Here is a 20943-nt window from a genome sequence, read left to right as displayed (position 1 = left end):
TTGCAATTTCCGAGAGGACGAGTGTCAAATCTACAGGTTTTAATGATCTCTGTCATGACGAAAAGGGCCACATATATGGGAAAGCAAGGGTCAGGACCACCCCCTGATAAATAGCTGCTCACACACGAGGAAAGGACAATGGAATAATGAGATACCATAATTATAGTTAATTCAAATTAATTTCCTTGAGGTACCATGTCAACATCCATCCACTTGAGCAAGAGAAAACTAAAGAAAAATCAAGCGTAGTTTAAAATAATTGCAATATTCTTTTATTTTTTTCCATGTACCTAACATGATACAAGTACATATTATATACACTGCTTATATTATACAAATATATATATCTGTTACCACAATCAAAGCCCCTGATTCTTAAAACAGTTGATGAAGACAATGGACTTTCTTAAGACAGACAGAAAGCTATTGAATATCTAAAGACATGTGTTTGGTAAGCAGATAATCAACGTAATGAAGGTATTTTCCATCAACTGTTATTTCAGTTGCAAGATTATGCTTGATTGCCAAGGTTTCACAAAACTTTAGAAACTCTGAATTCAATTCTCAATCAAATACTTGATTAGTTAATTCAAGCATTCGAACTGGATCGTGATGTTAATTGGTGAGAGGCTCCAAAAACCACAACGATCTTTGTCAAATAGTTCTTGCTCCATTATCATCTATAACAATGGTCTTTAGTTAGCAGTAGAAGTCAAGTCATTTACTGAAGAGCTGAAGTACTGTACAAATATGAAGAAACTCATGATCAAAACACTCTATGTGAAGCTACAATTTCAATGCGATTAAAGACAAATTCATTTTTGCCGTAAGTCAATGTAAAATCACCGCACCCACCTTGCACAAAATAAGTACAAAAAGATATGTCAGAAAATCAGCAGCCCTCGGCACATATTCACAAATCTAACCATTATCCTGATTTGATAATATAATGCATGACTGAGAAACCCTAAACTATTAGCTACTAGGGAAATAAGAAACTTTTCAATATATCCACTATATCCAGGAATATTCATTCCGACTCTTGAATAGCTCAGAATCAGGCAGCTGAGTTCACTTGATAAAATAAACAACTAAAAAAACATGTTTGCTTAAATGCACAAACAAGTCTGCTTTTTGATTTCGCGTCATGGCTTTTTGATATATCATATATGATAAAAAATGAAATTTACTTAATTTCATCTAATCTCCCTTATCAAGAGTACTTTGCTTTCAATATTCTAAAATTTCTAGGTTTAATTCTTTAACTCGAGTGTGACTAATGCAAACTAGCCGTGCCAATAATGTACAGCAAAAAACAAAACATTCAAAATAAATAACTGTCAAAAACAATTTTCAACCCACTCAAATAAAGATATGTGTATCACGAACAAATAAAGCGATAGATCACGAAAACACTAATCGAATGAAAATGATGTACATGAAACTCGAGTACATATACAGAGAAGGTCGAGTTAGAAGACAATCCATATTTCGTGCAAGATGGGACTCATCTCACAGTAACAAATGTAGGTATTCGGTAACGTAGACCGTCACTATTTTATTCAGATCTTCGATGGATGTTTTATCTAGTTCCGATTCCACGTCGTCTAACTTGTGCCATACAGTCGGAAATGGAAACGCTATTAGATGCACGATCGGCACACCTGAAAATATTTCTTCGATTAGATATAAGATCTGCGACCTTTAATATCAAACACGACTTAATTTTGACTTCGGGCAATACGAGAACCCAGTTCCATAATTTCGAGTTAAAATTTGCCTCGAAGAAAAATACTTCAAAAACGAAAAATAAAAGATCATTTACGTGCGACATCTGGCATTTCTGGAAATTTCCGGATATTTCCAGAAAGATACTTCTATTTAAACAACCGAGTTCATAGGAATTTCAGAATTTTCCAGAAAGTATATCAGCTGATAGGGCGTATCGGAATTGTGGAAAAAATATTCTGGAAAATTCTGGTTAAGTCTATAGAGGGTAAGGGTTTAAGGATTTAAAAGGGTTAGGGTTTAGAAATTTCTTGAAAATTCTGGAATTATTTCTCTAGAATTCTGACATTTAGCTGGCTTTGGCTGTAAAAACCAACTAATTGCTTTTCCGCATACTTCCAGAATGATGTATTGGAAGAAAATAAAATGGCTAAAATGTCGAATGTCGCACCAATTTCTTTTTTTGGGATTAAGTAATTCTCAATCATTCAACTCTTAATTCACAACTGTAAGAACAAATGATTTACACCATTATCGTCGAATGCTAATGAACCGATTCATCGATTATCAACTTGAGCCTATTCTAAGTAGATGAACTTATCATCTAGAAGAATCGCTTTCGAATATCTATGATGTGAGTGATCAATAACTAGGAAAGATATACCTTATTCTTATCAAACGTTTTGCCATGTGTGCTTTGGGCTTATCGAATGCTAATGAATCGATTCATTAATTATCAACTTTAGCCTATTTAAGAGAATGAATCCATCATCTAGAGGAATCGCATTTGTAAGTTTTACGAGGAATCTACTGTAATGGGGTACTGGCAACGCTTGTGGTAAACGACGATTCCATCAGGATCGTTAGTGGCACTGGGTAACTGCGCTGCAATTCCTTCTACATTTCAATTACAGTAAATTTGAGTCCACTTTTCTCATTAGTAAATCACAATTTTTAGTGAAATCTTTACCATACAGTGAATGAGAAAGTGGTTCTTAGAACCTTCTTATGTCTATTCAATGACTTGTTTGATAATTTTTGGATTTGGAAGCCTAAAATCCAAGATCAAATTTCATTGAAAATGAACTGGTTTTCATTACCAATCACACAGTGAATGCCGGGTACCCGCATTAGGATATGAAAGTGATGCAGACGCTTCCTCGAAATTTTAAATTTTCTCCTTGAAAACTCCTTGTATCCAGGAATGTCCCTGATGATATGATATATATACGCCTTAATGATATATTATACTTTCATGTATGATAATCGTTTCAACTGTTTAACAAAAAAAAACGGTGTTCTCAGAATCGCAATTACCGTACCTTTTAGTAAGAATGGTTTATGATCATCTTCTATACCTGAGCCGGCTGGCTGCCAATTTTCAAAATATTTGTGCCTAACTTTCAGTAGGCTTTCATTCCGTAATCTTGATTCTGAAGCGATAAAACAAAATGAACTCCTTTCAAAATATTTCTACCCATCGGGAATGATATCAACCAGGACCCAGTTCCAAAATTGTGAGTTAAGATATAACTCAGAGTTAACCCATTGAAAATGGACTACTCTGTAATCTTATTCTATAGAGTTAATACTAACTCACAACTGTGGAACTGGATCCAGTCTAACTGTAGAAGGCCAATTTGGGGAAAGAAAAATTCTAAAAAGTAACTGCTATCTTTATTAATCTGAAGGTGGACAACGCTATTTGCGAAACTCCAGACTTTATTCCATTAGGAACATGACAAGCACTTTTTCAATTAGTTAAAAGGTAGTTTATCACATCAGCGCTCGGGTAGACTGGCGATAATGGACTTTTTCTTAACCAGACCAACATTCTCAGATTTCTGATGGCAATCACATTGAAAATTCTACCATTCAGAGAAGCTGGCATCGCAGAAAATTGAGAACGCATCACATGATTAATCATAGCAATGGATGAAAAAAAAATTATATCTATGAATATTTTACAGGTATCGCCTACTTGCATGGGGACTGTGATGACGTTAGTATACAGGTGTTACCTGAATATTGGCTTAACTTTTTTGCCACTTACCTATCGTATGTAACATGTTAAAGTTATTTTTGGATACATCTACATCGAACCAGTTGTAGAACGTCGGGTTTTTAGCACCAATTAAATCTAATAACACCAACACATCCTGAAAATAGAGGAGTCAGAAAACTTCTAAAATCAATGACGCTAAATGCCAAACGAACAGTGGTTCTCATCAGACTTGATATTGATTCCAGAAACGCCTACGTTCTTTGAAGATAAAAATGGACATTCCGGCTACATATGAATTTTCTATGTTTGTGAGTGATGATTGTTTTGGTACAAATGAATTTCGTGGAACCACTTTTTTATTCACCAATAGCTAATGAACTTGCGTTGAAATTGACGGATCTAACACTGCCTTCATTTGATCGTGAGACAACAATGAATTGACAGATACGTAGTCGCCTATGGTGACAATATCAATGTCATCAAGAATATTCCTGCAGGCCACAATAGCAAAAAAAACTATGTGCAATGGGATATCCTACATTATCACATGCACATTTATGTATGTGTATTATGAAAAAAATCAACATGTCATTTCGGAATGCCAGGATATAAATACATTTTCACGTACACGTATTCATTGTGAAAATGTGAACGGTTACTGGAACCTCATCAAAACAAACGCTCAAATAAATGATTTATTAGATAGAGCAAACCATAAAATTCTATGACACAAATGACAAAATTTGATAAATTTTAATACTTCATGAAGTGGTGATGATGGAAATCAATTAGTCCTCTGATATTTGCTTCAGTAAGGTTTCAATTTTCATTAGCTCAGAATCTGCTATCTGCTTTGTCCAACAAAAGATCATGCTTGTGTTTCACTGCGTATTAAAGATATAAACAGAGGTGGATCTAGGGTCTGATTCAGGGAAGGGTGCTCCCCCAAATTGGGTATATCATATAATTATATGGGCACTCCGAAAGAAAGCTCATCGGAAAATATCAACTCAGTTTTGGAAACACAGATAACAAGCTTATGAATTTAACCCTAAACTTTCAGGGTGACTTGAAAATTTTTGAGTAGTATACACCCCTGCAGCCTTAGATCTGCCCCTGATAAACTGCTCCTGTAACCTTCGACGTCAGATGAAATCGATGCCATTAATCCCCTACATACTGAACTGGTTATTAATAATAAAGAATATCCATCTAGGCCTATAAATAGACGAACATTGATAACAAGGTGAAGACCTTATCCCAATAATACAATTGTCAGCGTCTTATGCACGGAGTCATCAAGGACAATTCACTGAAAACGCTATACGATCAATCGGTGAAGTCACGTACGAAAAACAACGCCGCGACTCTCGTTTCTATTTACAGCATTTTTCAGCGATAATTTCAGACGATAATTCTTCCGATGACTAATAAATGCGTCAATATGAACACGCTATAAAAATGAGAAGACAGCGTCGTCATCAACGTCGTTGTTTCGTTAGCCTGCAGAACTCGACGCCGCACCTTTAATTGGAAACGCTGCGACAGAAATCGCTTCGAGCCGCGACATCAATCTCGTAATCGCACAAGAAATATACTGAGAGGTTCGCGATGTTTTTCTAATCATCACCTATACCGCAATAATCGTTAGATCGGCAACTGAAATATTGTTTTTCTTTCCTATCGTTTTTATTTCCAGTTGGTGACTGAACTGTGGGCTACTGTAACAGGGTTTCCAGTGGCAAGGTCAGGGTAAAAAGAAGTACTAAGAAGGACTTTTTCATCAATTTCAACCCCAAAAGGAGGGACTTTTTGACTCAGAAAGAAGTAATTTCCAGTAAAATGAGGGCCTATAAGGGAGCATTTTCGCAATGCCTTTGTCGGAATGCTATAGTCGTGTAGACCAGTCATTTCAGGGTAATTCCATAACACTTACATGTATATTCAATCTAACTGACAACTGAATTACCAGGCCTGAGTAATAAAATACTTCAACAGTCGAATCCGCGACAAAATTGAGCGCAAAAATACATAAAAATTGAATTTGGAAAGACTTTTTTACCAAAAGGAAGGACTTATGGTCAAAAATAAGGACGAAGATGATGTAAGTCAAAACATTTTCCAACGGAAGGACAAAGAAGGACTTGGAAGGACCGCTGGAAACCCTGCTCTGTCGACATGGCAGGTAAATGAGGCACACATTAGTTGTTTCATCGACAATGTAATCTAAAAAAAAACAATTGTTATTATTTTTTGTTCTGACGTTTTGGGTGGATTATTTCCACCCATCTTCATCAGAGGTTCATTTTCGTCTACATATAAATCTCAGATGAAGATGGGTGGAAATAATCCACCAGAAAAGTCAGAACAAAAATAATAACAATTGCTTTTTTGAATTAACATTGTGGGTGAAACAACTATAATCCAGACTGAAAATAGTCTCAACTATCTACAAAGAGGCATGCATTGTTGATGCACAAGACAGGCAGTAAGTAGAGAAATACTAATACGTGAAGAGGTTGAAAAATAATATCAAAACGTATAGGGAACATTTCGAACAAAAACGAAAAAGAATTTTTTAATGATTGTTGAAAACGCCGTCCTTAACTGCCGCCCATACAGATATCGATAAAAAGAAAGGTTGATGAACAAACCGATGTGACCTGCAGATGCCACAGTTGAACATGATTGATTAGTCAATACCACGAAAGTAAAAGACGTTCTCCGCTTTTTCCGCTTTGTCTGGCATTTCAATCAGTTACCGAAATATTTCCGAAAGATTCGGGACAGGATCGGCGGATATCATGCGGCGCACGTACGCACACGTAGGTAGGCAACAGCGAGGTGCCGCGCTGCCAACGAGCTTCGAACAAAAAGAACGGAAGGCATGAATACCGCAAAATGCAAATCTCCCATCATCAAAGAGATATGTCCACCTTTGAACATATAACCTCATTCGTAACTAAGTTATGACTGTCGCTGAATAAATGATCCCGGAACGGTGATCGCCGTACGACGTAGTCATAACTCGACGAGATAGAATTGCCAACTCGGTCATGATGTATCGGCTTTAAGGGTAATGATTGCCAACATCATCAGACTATACCCTCAAATACCTTACCGGAATATGACTACATTCACTTTTTACGAAAATTTTTTCTAATTATTGATGATTTCGTGCTGGATTGACATCATGGTTCCAATATTTACATGAATTAAAAATTCCCAAGTAATTTTTTCAATTTTCTCAAATGGAAATGAACAGACATCATCTTACTACAATCAACATTTTAGTGGTGACTGGCTGATAAAGGTGATTTTGAAGAGAAATTGCTTATGAAAATTCCCCTTGGCAAATGCAATACGCGAAATGTAAATGATTTTCCCAAATATTTCCCCGATAGGAGGAAAATTCATCAAATTCCCAAATATTTCCAAACTGGGAATTATTATTTCAAAATCTGTACCGTGAGAACCATGTGACATTGATTGACTGATCTTAATTGAATATTTTTAAAATCAACCGCAACTCTCGGACACTTGTCAGATCGACTAGCCGCTTTTTCCCTTTGATTTCCACGCGCGACGCATGATGAATTCGTTATGCCGTAGAAAGTCGTTCCCTAACTACGCTATCTTTCCGCGTGAACAATTTTCTCAACCCGCAACAAGAGTTGAGGTTCATAAGCGGTGTGTAATTATCGAAACCTTATTTCCGGTCCTAATTTTCGTCGCAGCAGTCAGTACCATGGAAACCGGATTCGCTGACGAACGGAATAAAACGATTGTCTTATTGTTAAAATCTCAAGACGAAGCGCGTCGACGATATTTACTTTTGTATAAAATCGTTTGACAAAACGATAATGGTATAAAACTGAAGAAAAAGTGTGGATTTAGCTAGAAAAACATGTCATTGATACCAAATAAGCTTTAAACAGATTTTTCAAGCTCTGCAAACTGCCGGTACATCGAACATGTTTGTCACGATAAATTTGAGTCAGCACGGATGATAATCAATGTCGGATCACCTTACTACAAGTTGCCAACCATGAATAAAAGATGCAAAGTCGAATGGTGAAATTTGAGGTTTATCCATTTCTCAGGTGCCGAACTACGAATGCAATGTGGCTACTCCAGTTACAGGCAAAATCGATTCTAAGTCGTCATAGCTGGAATCATCATAATGTTGACGACTTATCCAAATGGCTACACCGTGTTAACTGGTAGCTTTTTGAATATCTATCAGTGAAACCATGAAAGGCCTTTTGAAAAAATTTGTATTATAAATGAAAAGAGAGAAAGAATTAAAACAATATAGCCGCAAAGCAGCAATGATGGTTTTTCTGCCTTGCTGGTTCAAATGGCCATACTAAGTATATCTTGTGTCTGACTGACCCAATTCTTATCACAACGATCGGCCTTATAATCGATTGAATCTTCAAAATTTCCTTTCAAAAATGTATGAAAAGTTTAGCTAACAACAATGGCTGCCAGTTAGCCATCTCGAATCAGGCTGGTTTTTGGGCCGCAAATGTATCTAGGACAGATCTATAAACCAAATATCAAGACTATCCATTGAAGCGCCTTCAAAACTCTCCAATACAACAAGATTCTATCTACATATAGACGATGGTCAATGGACAAAAACTATGCCCCTAGTGGGCTATAAAGGGGAAAATATCTTACAATTCCATGAATTCGTTTCTTCGTTGGATCGTTGGGATGCGATAGTTGTGCATATTGATTCGCGAGATGACGCGAGCCATAGATAGAGTCAGTCTCAGTCCAAGGACCAAATGCTTCTTCGCCATCGAAAAACATCAACTGCAGCGTGAGATCATCCGTCTGAAATTTTGAAAGAAACCGATGATTGGTCATCACGATTGAACTTTGAGCGCATCTAATTCATCTCATTTTTCCTGGGCTTAATTGCATTTCGACAGTGTCGCGGAATTCTATCAATAGCTATTGGGGTAAAATAGTGATACATTTTCAACCTCATGCTATCTGAAACCTAATCATCCCAAAGGATTGGATAAAATCTAAAAGCAGCGGCAAATAAATAATAAAATTTAAAAAAAGAAACATTCAAGAAAACATATGTTAGACCCTGAACCACTGTGTATATATATGAGTATAAATGATATTTATACCTGTTCATCTTTGGGTACTGATTGTTGAGGAATTTTACCTGCCCATACTAGCATTAACAACTTCACCGACGCACAAGTACTGGTAGTTTCATCGACGGCCTATTATAGCGACATCACAGGGTAAAGTCAGTTTTATTCAAGCAACAGTTTTTTGTTCATAATGAATGATGCCAAAATGATCGCGGCGAACACGCCGACAGTATCGAAAAACGTGTAGGTTATTTCAAAGCGTCGGTAGATGAGATTAATAGGCAATATCGCAGCCAGGTAGATTATGAAACGTCGAATCATCTCAGAAATGATTTCTTTCCGAGATTCAGACGATGCGAGATTAAATGTGATAAGTCATTCAGTTAACGGCCCATTTAAAACCGGTATTTATCACGAATTTATGAATCATGCATACATGCAAATATTAAAGATTAGGAAACAGATGTTTGAGCCCAATTTTTTTCCATTTAAGGATAAATGACAAGAATACGTGGAATTATACGAATACATAATTTAGTTATAAGGAACTTTCCATATGAATTTCTATATCATAATGTATATAGCAACGTATCACCTAAAGACTTTTAGCCATCATCAGGCGTACAATACGCCTGTACATTAGTGTGCCAAATGGTGTTCTTCGGTATTCTTCCAATGAAAATAGGGCAGCATGAAAACGTGGCCGGAGAACTGATAGTATTTTACTCACCGCTTGCGAGTGGTCGCTAAGACTGCGATTCAGCAGTTTCGCGATGTATATCATCATCGCGCACGGCACGGCCGAGTCGGTCGCGCCGATGAAATCGTAACCGCGGAACAACTTCGAGTCGTAATGGCAGGCCAGCACTAAATAACGCCGGGCGTTCGGATTAAACGTCGCTACGATGTTCGTGAATGTGCGGTTGATCATTACGTCGGTATCGTAATTGTCTTTCGGCGTCGTGGCGACAAAAGTGTCTCGTTCGACTGTCCAACGCAGGTTGTATTCCATTTCGTTGATGATATGCTACAAATTTCGATAACAAGAAAACGTCTATGATCGAAGTTGGTTTTGCTCAAACCATTCAAGAACAACATCAACGGATAACACATCAAAGACAATTTTACCCGGTATTCTGAAAATCTATTTTTGACTTTCATCACCGAACATATGACAAACAGCCCAACATGACTGGTTTATTGTTGGTGCGTGCATCCTACTTTGTTTAACGAAGTCTCCATGATTGAAGCCGTAACCAGACCAAATAGACCTATCCCTAGTAGTAACCCAAATGTAGAAACAGGTCTCAAGCTTTTATGAATTTGTAAATCCTACAGTATAATCATTACCGCAATTGTGAACTTTACCAAGCTAATGTGAGAGAGGCCATCCAGGGGCGGATCTAGAAATTTGAGCAGAGTGTTTTCCGAGATATACCGGTAATTTCTTCATGTTTCAATGAAAAATGCATACATAAAAATTTGTGCATCACCTACAGTAATTTCTGGCAGATGCCGAAACAGCAATGGATAAAGATTTGAATTGTGGTTCGTTTCATCATTTGATATCACTACATGCATCAGAAAATTTTTGAACACGGAGCAGGGGTCAATACTCCCTAAACCCCCCTTGGATTTGCCTCTTCTATTCAATGTTGTAAGGTTCCACAGTGAATTAAAGCTTACAATTTTTCTGACTAGATAAATCTTCACCAGAATAGAATAGTTTTAGGCTGAAAGTAGACGCATTAACGTTTTTTTAGACATCATTCTTTTGAGTTAGCGACTTACCTGTTTGACTTCATCGTGACCTCGCGAACCGGGATATCGAACTTTCAGAAACGGACGAAGCTCGGTATCGAAATCTTTCTGATTTATCTGCGAAAGTAGTCTACTTATTTTTCGAGCTGGCACTCGTTTTGATCGGTGTCGTTCCTTGAAACGAAAAAAAAAAAAAGAAATCAAAATCAAAATTTATATCTTACATGTAACACAACGGCGTTAAATTTTGGCCATCATTTTTAACATCTCGAACAAAAGACATTTTTATATCGTTTAGCATTCCAATAGCTTCATCGTGTTTGCGCAAAGCAAAACACTTGTTGACTCTCGCAAATGGAAGCTCGTTTCCGCACGGAAGCATCATTTCCCACGACCGACGAAGCAACACTTCACGCTCAACCGACGAACTCGACTAAAATAAGCGCAACCGTGCAAAAACATTCAACACCGACCTACCAGAAAAAATTACCTAAATAATTGAGAAATGCGTAAAAAGCGACTCATGGGATGCGTTAAAACGTACTAGCCTTCATAATGGAATTTCCCTCGAGAGTCGACTCAACCAAAACTACTTAAGGCCTAGATTTCATTGCGTATGCTTCACTGTATGAGACAAACGGGAGTTTGATGTTTCGAACCCTTTTTTTCATATTTCCATTACATGAAATTTTCACATTTGTGAACAAACGAATCAAATTTTGCTGGATAGAGTGAAATACTTTTTTTGCAAACCTTGGTTTGATTTTTTGAACCCTTTTTTCGTATTTCCCGTATGAAATTTTCCCATTAGTGAACGAATCAAATTTAGCCAGCTAAAGTGAAATAGTTCCTTTAGGTACACAAATACAGCGTGTACTGTATGCAACGTATTGTAAATCTTGTGAAAGTGAGGCAAGCGCTGTAATTAGGGAAGAGAAAAATACAAGACAAGTGGCTTGAACGGTATCATCAGGTATAGCCGGGAGTGTAATATCAGCGAACGTTGCCCTCTTTTTGCCCTCTGCCATGTCCTGCTGGTTGTCCAGCCTCGTGACACCTTATTACACCGGCAACAACTTAATAAATGTGAGATTTCACATGTGTCACCCGTGTTTTAGTCGTTTGTATACTGTTACCCCATTCAGCTTCCTTCACCGCGATATCACTAAATAATTCACACATTTAAAGGACACTGAACGGTTAACCGAACGATATTTACACAAAATTCAGTGTCGTCAGATAGAAACTTTTTTCGAATTCAAACAACTAGGGCGGAAATGGGTTTGACATTGTTAATTTTTGTCGATCTCTTATTCATTGGATGTTTCCTTTACAAACTCGGCACATCCATCGGCAACAAAAAAGGGGTCTTAGATTTTAAAGTAAAAAAATCAAATTTTTACCAAATCCCAAATGCAGAAGTCGAATTTAGAGAATCTTGGGTTGAAATCGAAGTACATAATTTTCATTTAAACAATATTCCATACAACCCCAAAACCTGTTGAATTTATACCTGTATATCATATGCCTATACATGAATTTTTTACACAGTATTATTGCTTTTGGATTATTGTTCGCAATAACACGTTGTTATGGAAAAAAATATAAACATCTTGCCTCCCGGCTAAACTTAACCATCCCCTAAGAATTTAAGCTGCTTATCTGCCTACGGGTATAGGCATCAATTCTAGTGTGAAGAAGATACAAAATTTCCATCACATGCAACTGTTATCATTCGAGATACTGCTCCCTTAATCGGGTGATTATCTTTTAGTTTAAAACTTGTCGAAAGAGCCATCACGGGCAAGCACAACAGATTTCAAGCCGGCGAGCACATCGAGATGAAACGAATCAAATTTGGCCCTGTGTTTATGTTTAAGTGTTTAATTAGAATGCGCCCATTTACTTGTTCCTAAAATACAAAACAAAAAACAAAACTATGCTGCGGCAAGTGAGGCAAGTCAATTCCAGAATTATCAGAGATCATATGAAAACTTGACCTGTGCTACAGGCCAGGTCCATATTAATAAGACACAGACCTTTTTGGCAGCGGCGGTTAATGGTTGATCTGGCTCGAAAAAACACTTCCTTTGATCTCAGCTTTCCTACTAGATATACATATTCATCCTAAGGCCTATTCATACACGATATAAGCATTTTTTCTAAGGACTGGTCATCTGAGAAAAGTAAATAAGAATAGCAAATAGAAACAATTTCATATTCACTAGAAACATATTTACCGACTGAATACATTATCGGAAAAAAAATTTTTAATGATTTGAACTTTGGAATGTCCAGGCAAATACTCGCAGGGACATCTGAACGTCCAGTCAGAACTACACATCTGTATTTCTACAAGGCGTGAGTGGACGCGCCCCTCTTGTTCGGTCTGGCTCTAAAATTGGTTCCTTTTAGGTACGCAGCAAATTCGTAGTCTAGCCAGCAGCGGGCAGAACACACAGCTTAAATGTCTATATAGATTGTGATTACAGCTGTTTAAAATAACGGTTCAATATTTCATAATCTAAACACGGAATCACGTTCAATTATCTTATCAGCCGAGCGCATGTGAATGCTTAATGTATGTAATGGAAATATTTTTGATATCAGCTTCGAAATGAAGCAATTAAATTATTCGTATAGAGACCGAATGAGAATGCTCCCTTTTTTCAATGGAAACAAATGTTACAGGGAGCAGAGCGGGTATGAAAATTAATGGCATATCAATGAATGCATGGTCATGAATAATGTGGCCATTGAAATATGCCTAAGATAAACCTGTTCCCCTCCCCCCAGTATTTATACCCCTTGTTTTTAGTTATTTCCTCACACACCTGATGAGGATCTCTAGTGACAGTTCAAAATGTTGCATGTCATTTAAATTTTTGATTCTTGGTTTCAAAATTTTCAAAATCTGTATGGTGGGTTTTTATTTTATAATGCCTAAGACTTAACTAACATCTTTAGGGAAACGCCATGCTTAGTAAAGATAGTCCGTGGACGTATCAACAGACACATCAAACTCTAGTTTAAACATCAGTCCATGATTAGTCCTAGCGTGGTTTTTAATTGATACTGGTAGGACGGAGAAAATTTATTCCCGACATTTCCATTATAATGCGCATTGACGTAATGATGTATCGTGTGAGATCTAGACGTAGGACACAGTACCGGTAATCAAACCGCTATTTGTGTACCTCAGCAAATTAACGGTTATCAGATCGCGTGGAACTCGATGATTATCGCGTCAAAGATCACCGACTACATCGCTCCAAATTACAGCCCATAAACCGATAAATCTTACCCCGATACATCAGTTAATCAATGGTCTCATAGAAGAATTGATAATGATAGTGAGACTTTTGTTGAACGACTAAATATGGTTTGAGATTTTCTGACGCATATGTTTCCAGGCTCAGTCGCTCACTTGTGACGTAAGTCAAAGAATGTTTTTTTTTCAAATAATAAAACTGGTAAGATTGCAGTCATATGTGTATAAACCAAGACCAGTTCAAAATCTAAGCATTAACCTAACAACTAGCCCCAGTAATCGCAATTTGAAATAAATTCATGCAGATATTTCGAAATCAGTTATAACAAGAAAATTAACTTTAATAAATTATTTGACGCCTGCGAAAAAATGTAGAATTTCTGGGATAAGCTAATGTGGAATTGCAAATTTGAAATCGAAGTTTTAAGAAATAAGGGGAATTATGAGATTTGGCGATTGGGTAGATGATACAGTCTTTGACTGGTCTAATTTAAAAAAAAATTGTCAACTTGTGACCGACTTCGATTCACTTTTGCCTCTAAGCTGGTCTGCAACTTCATTGCCTCCATGGTTGAAGAAAGAGCTCTTCTGATGTCTGCTTCATCATGACTTCGAGCATATCGTGTAGCCAGCCGGCCCGGTCCCGGGGCCCGGTTTGGCTGTCACTCGATATCCTAGACTTGAGTCTGGGTTGAAGTAGACATTGTCATTTAAATAACTTATTCATGTTATTCTGTATGAATTACCCGTGTGTCTTGTATTTTGTATTTTCTTAGTTTAAAATTTGTAACTTTATTGAATTTGGGAATTTTATCCCGGAATTTCAATGTAATAAGGATCAATAAAGTATTGAATTGAATTGTCACCTTATACACATGCCATCAGTGGACGCGGAGCCGTATATGACAGCTATGCTATTATAAATTGCTAATCTCATGAAACCTGCATACCCCTAATATCGAACATATTTTCTAAAACATTTGAATATTGAAATTATATGTTTACACGTTTTTATATAGACCGCTTGTAGCCGCCGATGAAATTCACGCCGGCCCTACTCAGATCGTAGATAGCTTCGTCATTCCACTAGCATCCCCATGACAGGGTCTGACTTTTATATCAGACTTCCAAATCGTGTATACATCCGCCATTTAACCGAATAATCCGATTTACTTATCATTTCTATTTATGCCTGCCGCTCCTGATATAATCATACATCATTTACTATTACAATACGTCTTCTCATGATATTCAATGCAATATAACATTCCGACGTTCAAATAGAGGTCATTATATAATCACAGGGAGCCATTCTACATCTTTATCAATAATATTTTGCCAAATAGCTTGTATGTGTACACATAAACCTGTGACGTTTTGCACATCGATTTACGGTTGTCGTTTGTAAAATGACGCTGAATGGTTAGCATTGTTAAGGTTTCATAGTGGTAACGTTTTATAAGGCGTCAAAAAATATTTTAGACTACATATTCTGAAAATCCTGCCATTACCGATTATAAGCCAATCATTTTCATTAACCCCTTTCAGTGTGTCTACACCGCAGCGCCGTGTATACATTGATGATAGACTCAATAATACTTATTACTAATAATATCAATACACTGCTTCATGGCGTATTCTAGTTTATATCTCCACACAAAGATGGCAGCTCCTGTCAATCATATTGAAATAATAGTAACTAATGATACACCGCATCGTGGTGTAGACTAGACACATCACAGCGGTACGACCTTTGTTCAACACACTGGGGAGGATTTTTTTTGGGAAATTTTCAAATTATCTCCAGCACTTTCAGGTATGAATCAATCAAGGTAAGAAAGAATGGCACGTTCTGTCAATCATATTGAAATATAAGTAACTAATGATACACCGCACCGCAGTGTAGACTAAACACACTGAAGCGGTACGTCGTTTATTCAACACACTCGAGTGGAATTTTGAAACATTTTCAAATCATCTCCAGCAAAAAACTAAAAATTCAAGACGAATGAAACCGGCAGTAATTTCAGAATCTTTACTTCTTTCGCTTCGTGAAAAAGCGATTGTTTCTAGCGAACCTGTGGAACCGAAACGAACGAATCAGTCGCGTTTATTTCATTCATTTTAAGTGGTTCGAACGTGTTTGTGCGTCGTCTAAACTCTCGATTAACAATATCACCGACACGCAGTTAATTTACCGCGACAACGGAAAATCTTTCACAACTCTCACGAAACGTCGCGTGTTTTTGAGAATTTCGACGAAATTCTAAAATTTCAAATATCGAAATCTAAGCCATTTTTACTCTCTACTGTTTTGTCATCCAATGTATTGATATTTCGCAAAATATTAGGCACAGACTCGGGAAAGAATCCACCAACCTCAGTTCGTCAATAAATACCGTTAAACTCGGTATAAGTCGTATGAGTCGTAGTTTTTAGTCTGAATTTCTATTTCCAATACGATTTATTAAGTATAAGTGAATGAGGACTAATAAGCAAATTTGACTATCTAATTTTTGATGGGTAGCAAACTCTCTTCTACTACGGAAGCATGTTGGTGAAACATATGAAATTCGGACTTTTCACGTCAAAATTTGACATAGGCCTAATAGGTTGAAATCATAAAAAATTATACATTGTTTATCACCATTGGTGACATACGAGATAAATTAATCATCTATTTTTTCATGATTTTGACTTATCAAATTGACTTACTATATCGAAATTTTAATTATGTTCACTTATTATGTCGAAATCATTCTTACGTCCAAATTCGACTTATCACGAAAAATTCATCGCGCATTTCACCGACGGGCTTCCGTACTCCCACACGCCTTAGTCCATTTTCAATGATTATTTGTGATTTCCGCTCTCGATTCTCCCCCGCCGCCCTGATTTTATTAACCGAGCTTCACGTAGGTCAAATCTAAATCCCAAAAGGCCAAAGAGCAATAACCAATTTTGCCGACTTGCCGCGATACGATCTCGACAATTCACGAATTGGCTAGTATATCCTGGGGGAGATGAAGTTACATCAAGCGTCATAAAAATAACCAATAGATGGATGGATTGTTGTATAGAATGTCAATTTATAAAATGAAATCTTGCCATATATCACTATCATCACTAGTCACGAATAACCAATTGATAATGAAAGTGGCGTCATTGTCTACGGTTTATTGGTGGCTTCAGGCTAATTGCACACCATTAAAGTCCGTTTACAAACTACCACACCCACAGAGGAGTTGATTTCATAAGACGTGGTCAGAGTTTGACTGTTTTGGATTGACACTGAATCGTTTCTTTCCAATGTTTCAACAAAAGAATCTAATGTCAATCAAAAAATAATTGGTAACAGTTACGAATTATTTTCAAGTAAAACTTTTCTCATTTCTGCTGAGCTTAAATGTTAACAGGCCGGCTGCCTATCTACCCGTACATAACTTTTTGATCATAATCATGATCAATGTAACCATAACAGACAGATCCGGCAGAGAAACAAACTGTTCACAAATTCTATTGCAGTTTACAAAAATGACCCGTCGATGAGGAACAAGGTATCATTTCATGTTAGCCCTAAGGATAAACTCAATTCATAGTAACCACTGTTCAAATCAAAACTGCAAAACAGGGTCACGCGAGAGTACGAATCCATACATGGCATTGCTTATCATTCACCGTACCGGGTAGGGTACGTAGGTGTGGAATGACCTCACGTGTCTTGTCAACAGTAAATGACGTCATATTCCAGTTGCCTGATTACGACAATATCAACATCATATTTGACTAGCCCACTCGAACTATAGCTGGAGATGTGAGATGTGTTTAATTGATTACGGGTAGTTAATAGTAACCGTGTAACCTTGCAGCGCAATCAAAACGTCACTGATCAATGACTCTCTGAGGGAACACCCCGGCAGAAATGTAAACGAATGATTCCAATATCAAGAGAGTATAACCATGGATTACAGTCCATGTATAACTTCAGGAATGTATATTAGGTAATTTGTCGAATATTTTGTCCAAGTAGCATCATTATTGTTTCCCGTACTAATTCAAGACATTCTTTGCATCTTATGTGATGATTTATCTGAAGCCTTAGAGGCGAAATAAACCGTTCATAACCGAGTCAAAATTCTAGAACCAGCTATGACACTAAGTCGAAATTCTAGAACCAGCTATGATACAAATTTGGAGCTGAATTTCATACCAATAGTACCAGGTTAAAACCCAGCATATGCTTTTTGACACAAGCCAGCCACCACTTTTTCCTCAATTCTCAGACGAAGCCATAGTAGAACCATTGGCCAAGAAACCGTACCACTGTCAGGGATTTATGAGACTGGTTAAGCGAAATATCAAACCCCAATAGTATACTAAGATGACATTCCCATTTCACAGAATCTCCAAAATTGGTAATAGCGCAATGAAGAACAAATTGATCTTAATGATGATATATCCAGCATTAGTTCAGGCCGTACAAATGAACTATTTCAGTCACTTTATTCTAAGTACAGCCAGCTGGCTATCACTAGACCCTTCATAACCATATATAGTGTACTTAAAAAAAAAAATGTACCGACTTATTACATTGTAATGTTCGGATTACGAAGAACAAATGTGCGATAAATATTGACGTCCTCTAGGCAGCTGGAGAAGTGAAGTGGGTTTTGCATCATGAATTTCTTATCATTTTCATTATTAAAACAGTACTTGAAGTGTTGCCACTCGAAATATTGCCCCTTTTCATTATTTGAATTATGCTGTGCATCAGCGCGTAAGGTCCAGCCTTATGATAGATACATAAGCATCATCTGGCAATGACAGCAATTTGCAGCGAGCACGTTAACCGTGTAAATAAAGCCACTTTTCATGGCCAAATCAGACGTATCATTTGTAATTTATGACTGCAAGACATTTCTTATTTCATCTGGCTAGCAATCTAACGACCAATTACAGCACAGCGACCTTGAGGTTAGGCTAAATCATCATTCATCACTCGCTGGGTTCAGGCTGGTTGGGATTTGTTTACACAAACTGGATCCAAAATCTCCAATTATGTACTTCGATTAAAAAAATGATATATAAAGGAGTTTTCTCTTTTCAATGAAATATCAGCTTTGGCTAAATTGATGTAATAGAAATCAATACTTATATTGTCCTACATGGTCCTCAGGATTATATTAATAGCCTATGTATTCCTGTCAAATTTATCTTTACGAAATAAAACTTACTAAAAAATTACGTAGCCTAAATTTGACCTTTGTTTTGCCATAGGGCCTAGGCAGGGGCGTTGGAAAAATTTTTGATTGCCGCGGCCAAGGTTCTAAATATTGCCGCGGCGAATATAGGCCTACTTAATTTCTTCAAAAATGTGGTAGGCCCTATTCAAAGAAAAAAAAACGTCATTCAGTAAATTATTGTGCCGCTGCACTTCCAACGCCACTGCTAGGCCTATATGCACTTCGATTTATGATTTCGAAATCATTTTCATTTCAGGCAGGTGTGGTGGGTTTGTAAAAGGGACATCAAATCAAATGAAATAGTAATCAATCAATGAAATGAATGAGACGTATAATCAATTCCCTTCGAGATCAAAACATCATTCATTCTCCAAGCCGATCAATCTCAGAAATGACTGAATAGATAGAATGCTTTGTATCGGTTAGAAGTTTACATCGACAGCTGCCAATAGTGCAATCAAGTATCCGGTTTGTGAGCTTGTCGTACAGATCTTTCATTCAAGAGTTCCCCCATCAATTCTAAATATCGACTGAAACTTCAAGGATGAACTCACCGCCCACGGTTAGCCTAATTATTGTACACACTAACTTTATTGAATATAATTGCAGCCAATTGGAGGATAATTGACCACTCAATGAATCAAAGAAAATAAACATTCACCAATATAATCTCTTCTAAATTGTATCAATTTTAGTTATTGAGAAAATAATTTATCATATCCCGACACTGAGAAACATCAGCATTTTATACATTTTTAGGTAGTTCTTTAACTGAGTTCTTAACCATTTAACCTGACACTCAAGAATGTCTATGTCTCTGCAGCGTTATTTTGTCTTTACGGAGCATTTTAATTGCTGCAAAAATAAAGGTTCTATTCATGCTAAATTAGGTAATACATTTTCAATAATTTTTCTTTTTTAAAATTCATATCGTTCATCTATTGATTTCATAGTTGAATAGATTCTTAGATCACACAATTTCTAAATTTCTTCATTTTGGCTTGTGTACCCTGTAAAGAAATTAAGAAAGTGACCTTTTTTTTCAACCAAACCAAACCCACCCCTTTGAAAATTCCTGAATGTGGCCTGTGGCTAAAATTAACATGCGCTCTGTCATTGTCATTAGTTACTAACTTGATTGATCTTCATAGATGTTTTCATAAATTCATTTTGGTAGGATTCATTCATTCATTTGCAAAAATTGAGATCAACCGCACGAACACTTCAAATTTCGGTATTATTATAAGTAATTGAAAAAAAAATCTGAAACATCTGTACTAGCCTACCTACAAAATAGTGACAAAAAAGTAAAAAATATGTGACTTACCCTTTTTTCATGCCACTTCTGAGCAGAAAAACACGCCTGATTCAATGCTGACACTATCAAAATCAAGTACACAAACGCTTTCTCATTCATTGTCACCACTATCGAATTAGCCCTACGTAAATCGAACAACAGTAAAAGGCCAATTTTACAGCAGCAACTGAAACTTCTTCATCACGATGACAGCTCCACATGCCTTCTCACTCACCTTTGTGTTGTACTACGCGGCGCGCAGTGATATACCACTCAATAAACTCGGTTGTTAATAAATTTTGACAAACACTAATCATGCAGATAGTATCAAATATTGAACACAATCAGGAATACCAATTTCATATGTGTGCAGATGAATTTTTTAATCATTTTCGAAAATAGTATGTTGGCTTATTTTGATGACGTATTTTCGGGATAGCCCTTTATGGTGACGTAAAATCGAGGGACTATTTCAAAACATCGGGGTAGGGGATCGTGCTAACTGAATTTTCCGT

At 36.8% G+C, this 20943-nt stretch overlaps 1 protein-coding gene across 2 annotated transcripts; it reads right to left on the bottom strand.

Annotated features, from left to right (window-relative positions):
- Positions 1-249: 249 nt before the first annotated feature.
- On the bottom strand, positions 250-20802 carry LOC141914762 (glutaminyl-peptide cyclotransferase-like). Of its 2 annotated transcripts, XM_074806053.1 has the most exons (9): positions 20664-20802; positions 20459-20570; positions 10648-10791; positions 9587-9883; positions 8887-8985; positions 8420-8578; positions 3782-3887; positions 3051-3161; positions 250-1664 (listed from the first exon to the last, which is right to left on the bottom strand). In XM_074806053.1, the coding sequence occupies exons 2-9, from the start codon at positions 20546-20548 to the stop codon at positions 1513-1515; spliced, it is 1158 nt and encodes a 385-aa protein (XP_074662154.1). In that variant the 5' UTR covers positions 20549-20570; positions 20664-20802; the 3' UTR covers positions 250-1512. The 2 variants fall into 2 exon arrangements, with proteins under 2 accessions (XP_074662154.1, XP_074662155.1); XM_074806054.1 differs by lacking the exons at positions 8887-8985; positions 20664-20802 and having other exon boundaries at positions 20459-20656.
- Between the last annotated feature and the right edge of the window lie 141 nt (positions 20803-20943).

Source organism: Tubulanus polymorphus, chromosome 1, assembly GCF_964204645.1.
Source record: "Tubulanus polymorphus chromosome 1, tnTubPoly1.2, whole genome shotgun sequence".
Classification (NCBI taxonomy): Eukaryota; Metazoa; Nemertea; class Palaeonemertea; order Tubulaniformes; family Tubulanidae; genus Tubulanus; species Tubulanus polymorphus.
Note: the sequence above shows the minus strand (reverse complement) of the source record. Positions and strands in the feature narration are given on the sequence as shown.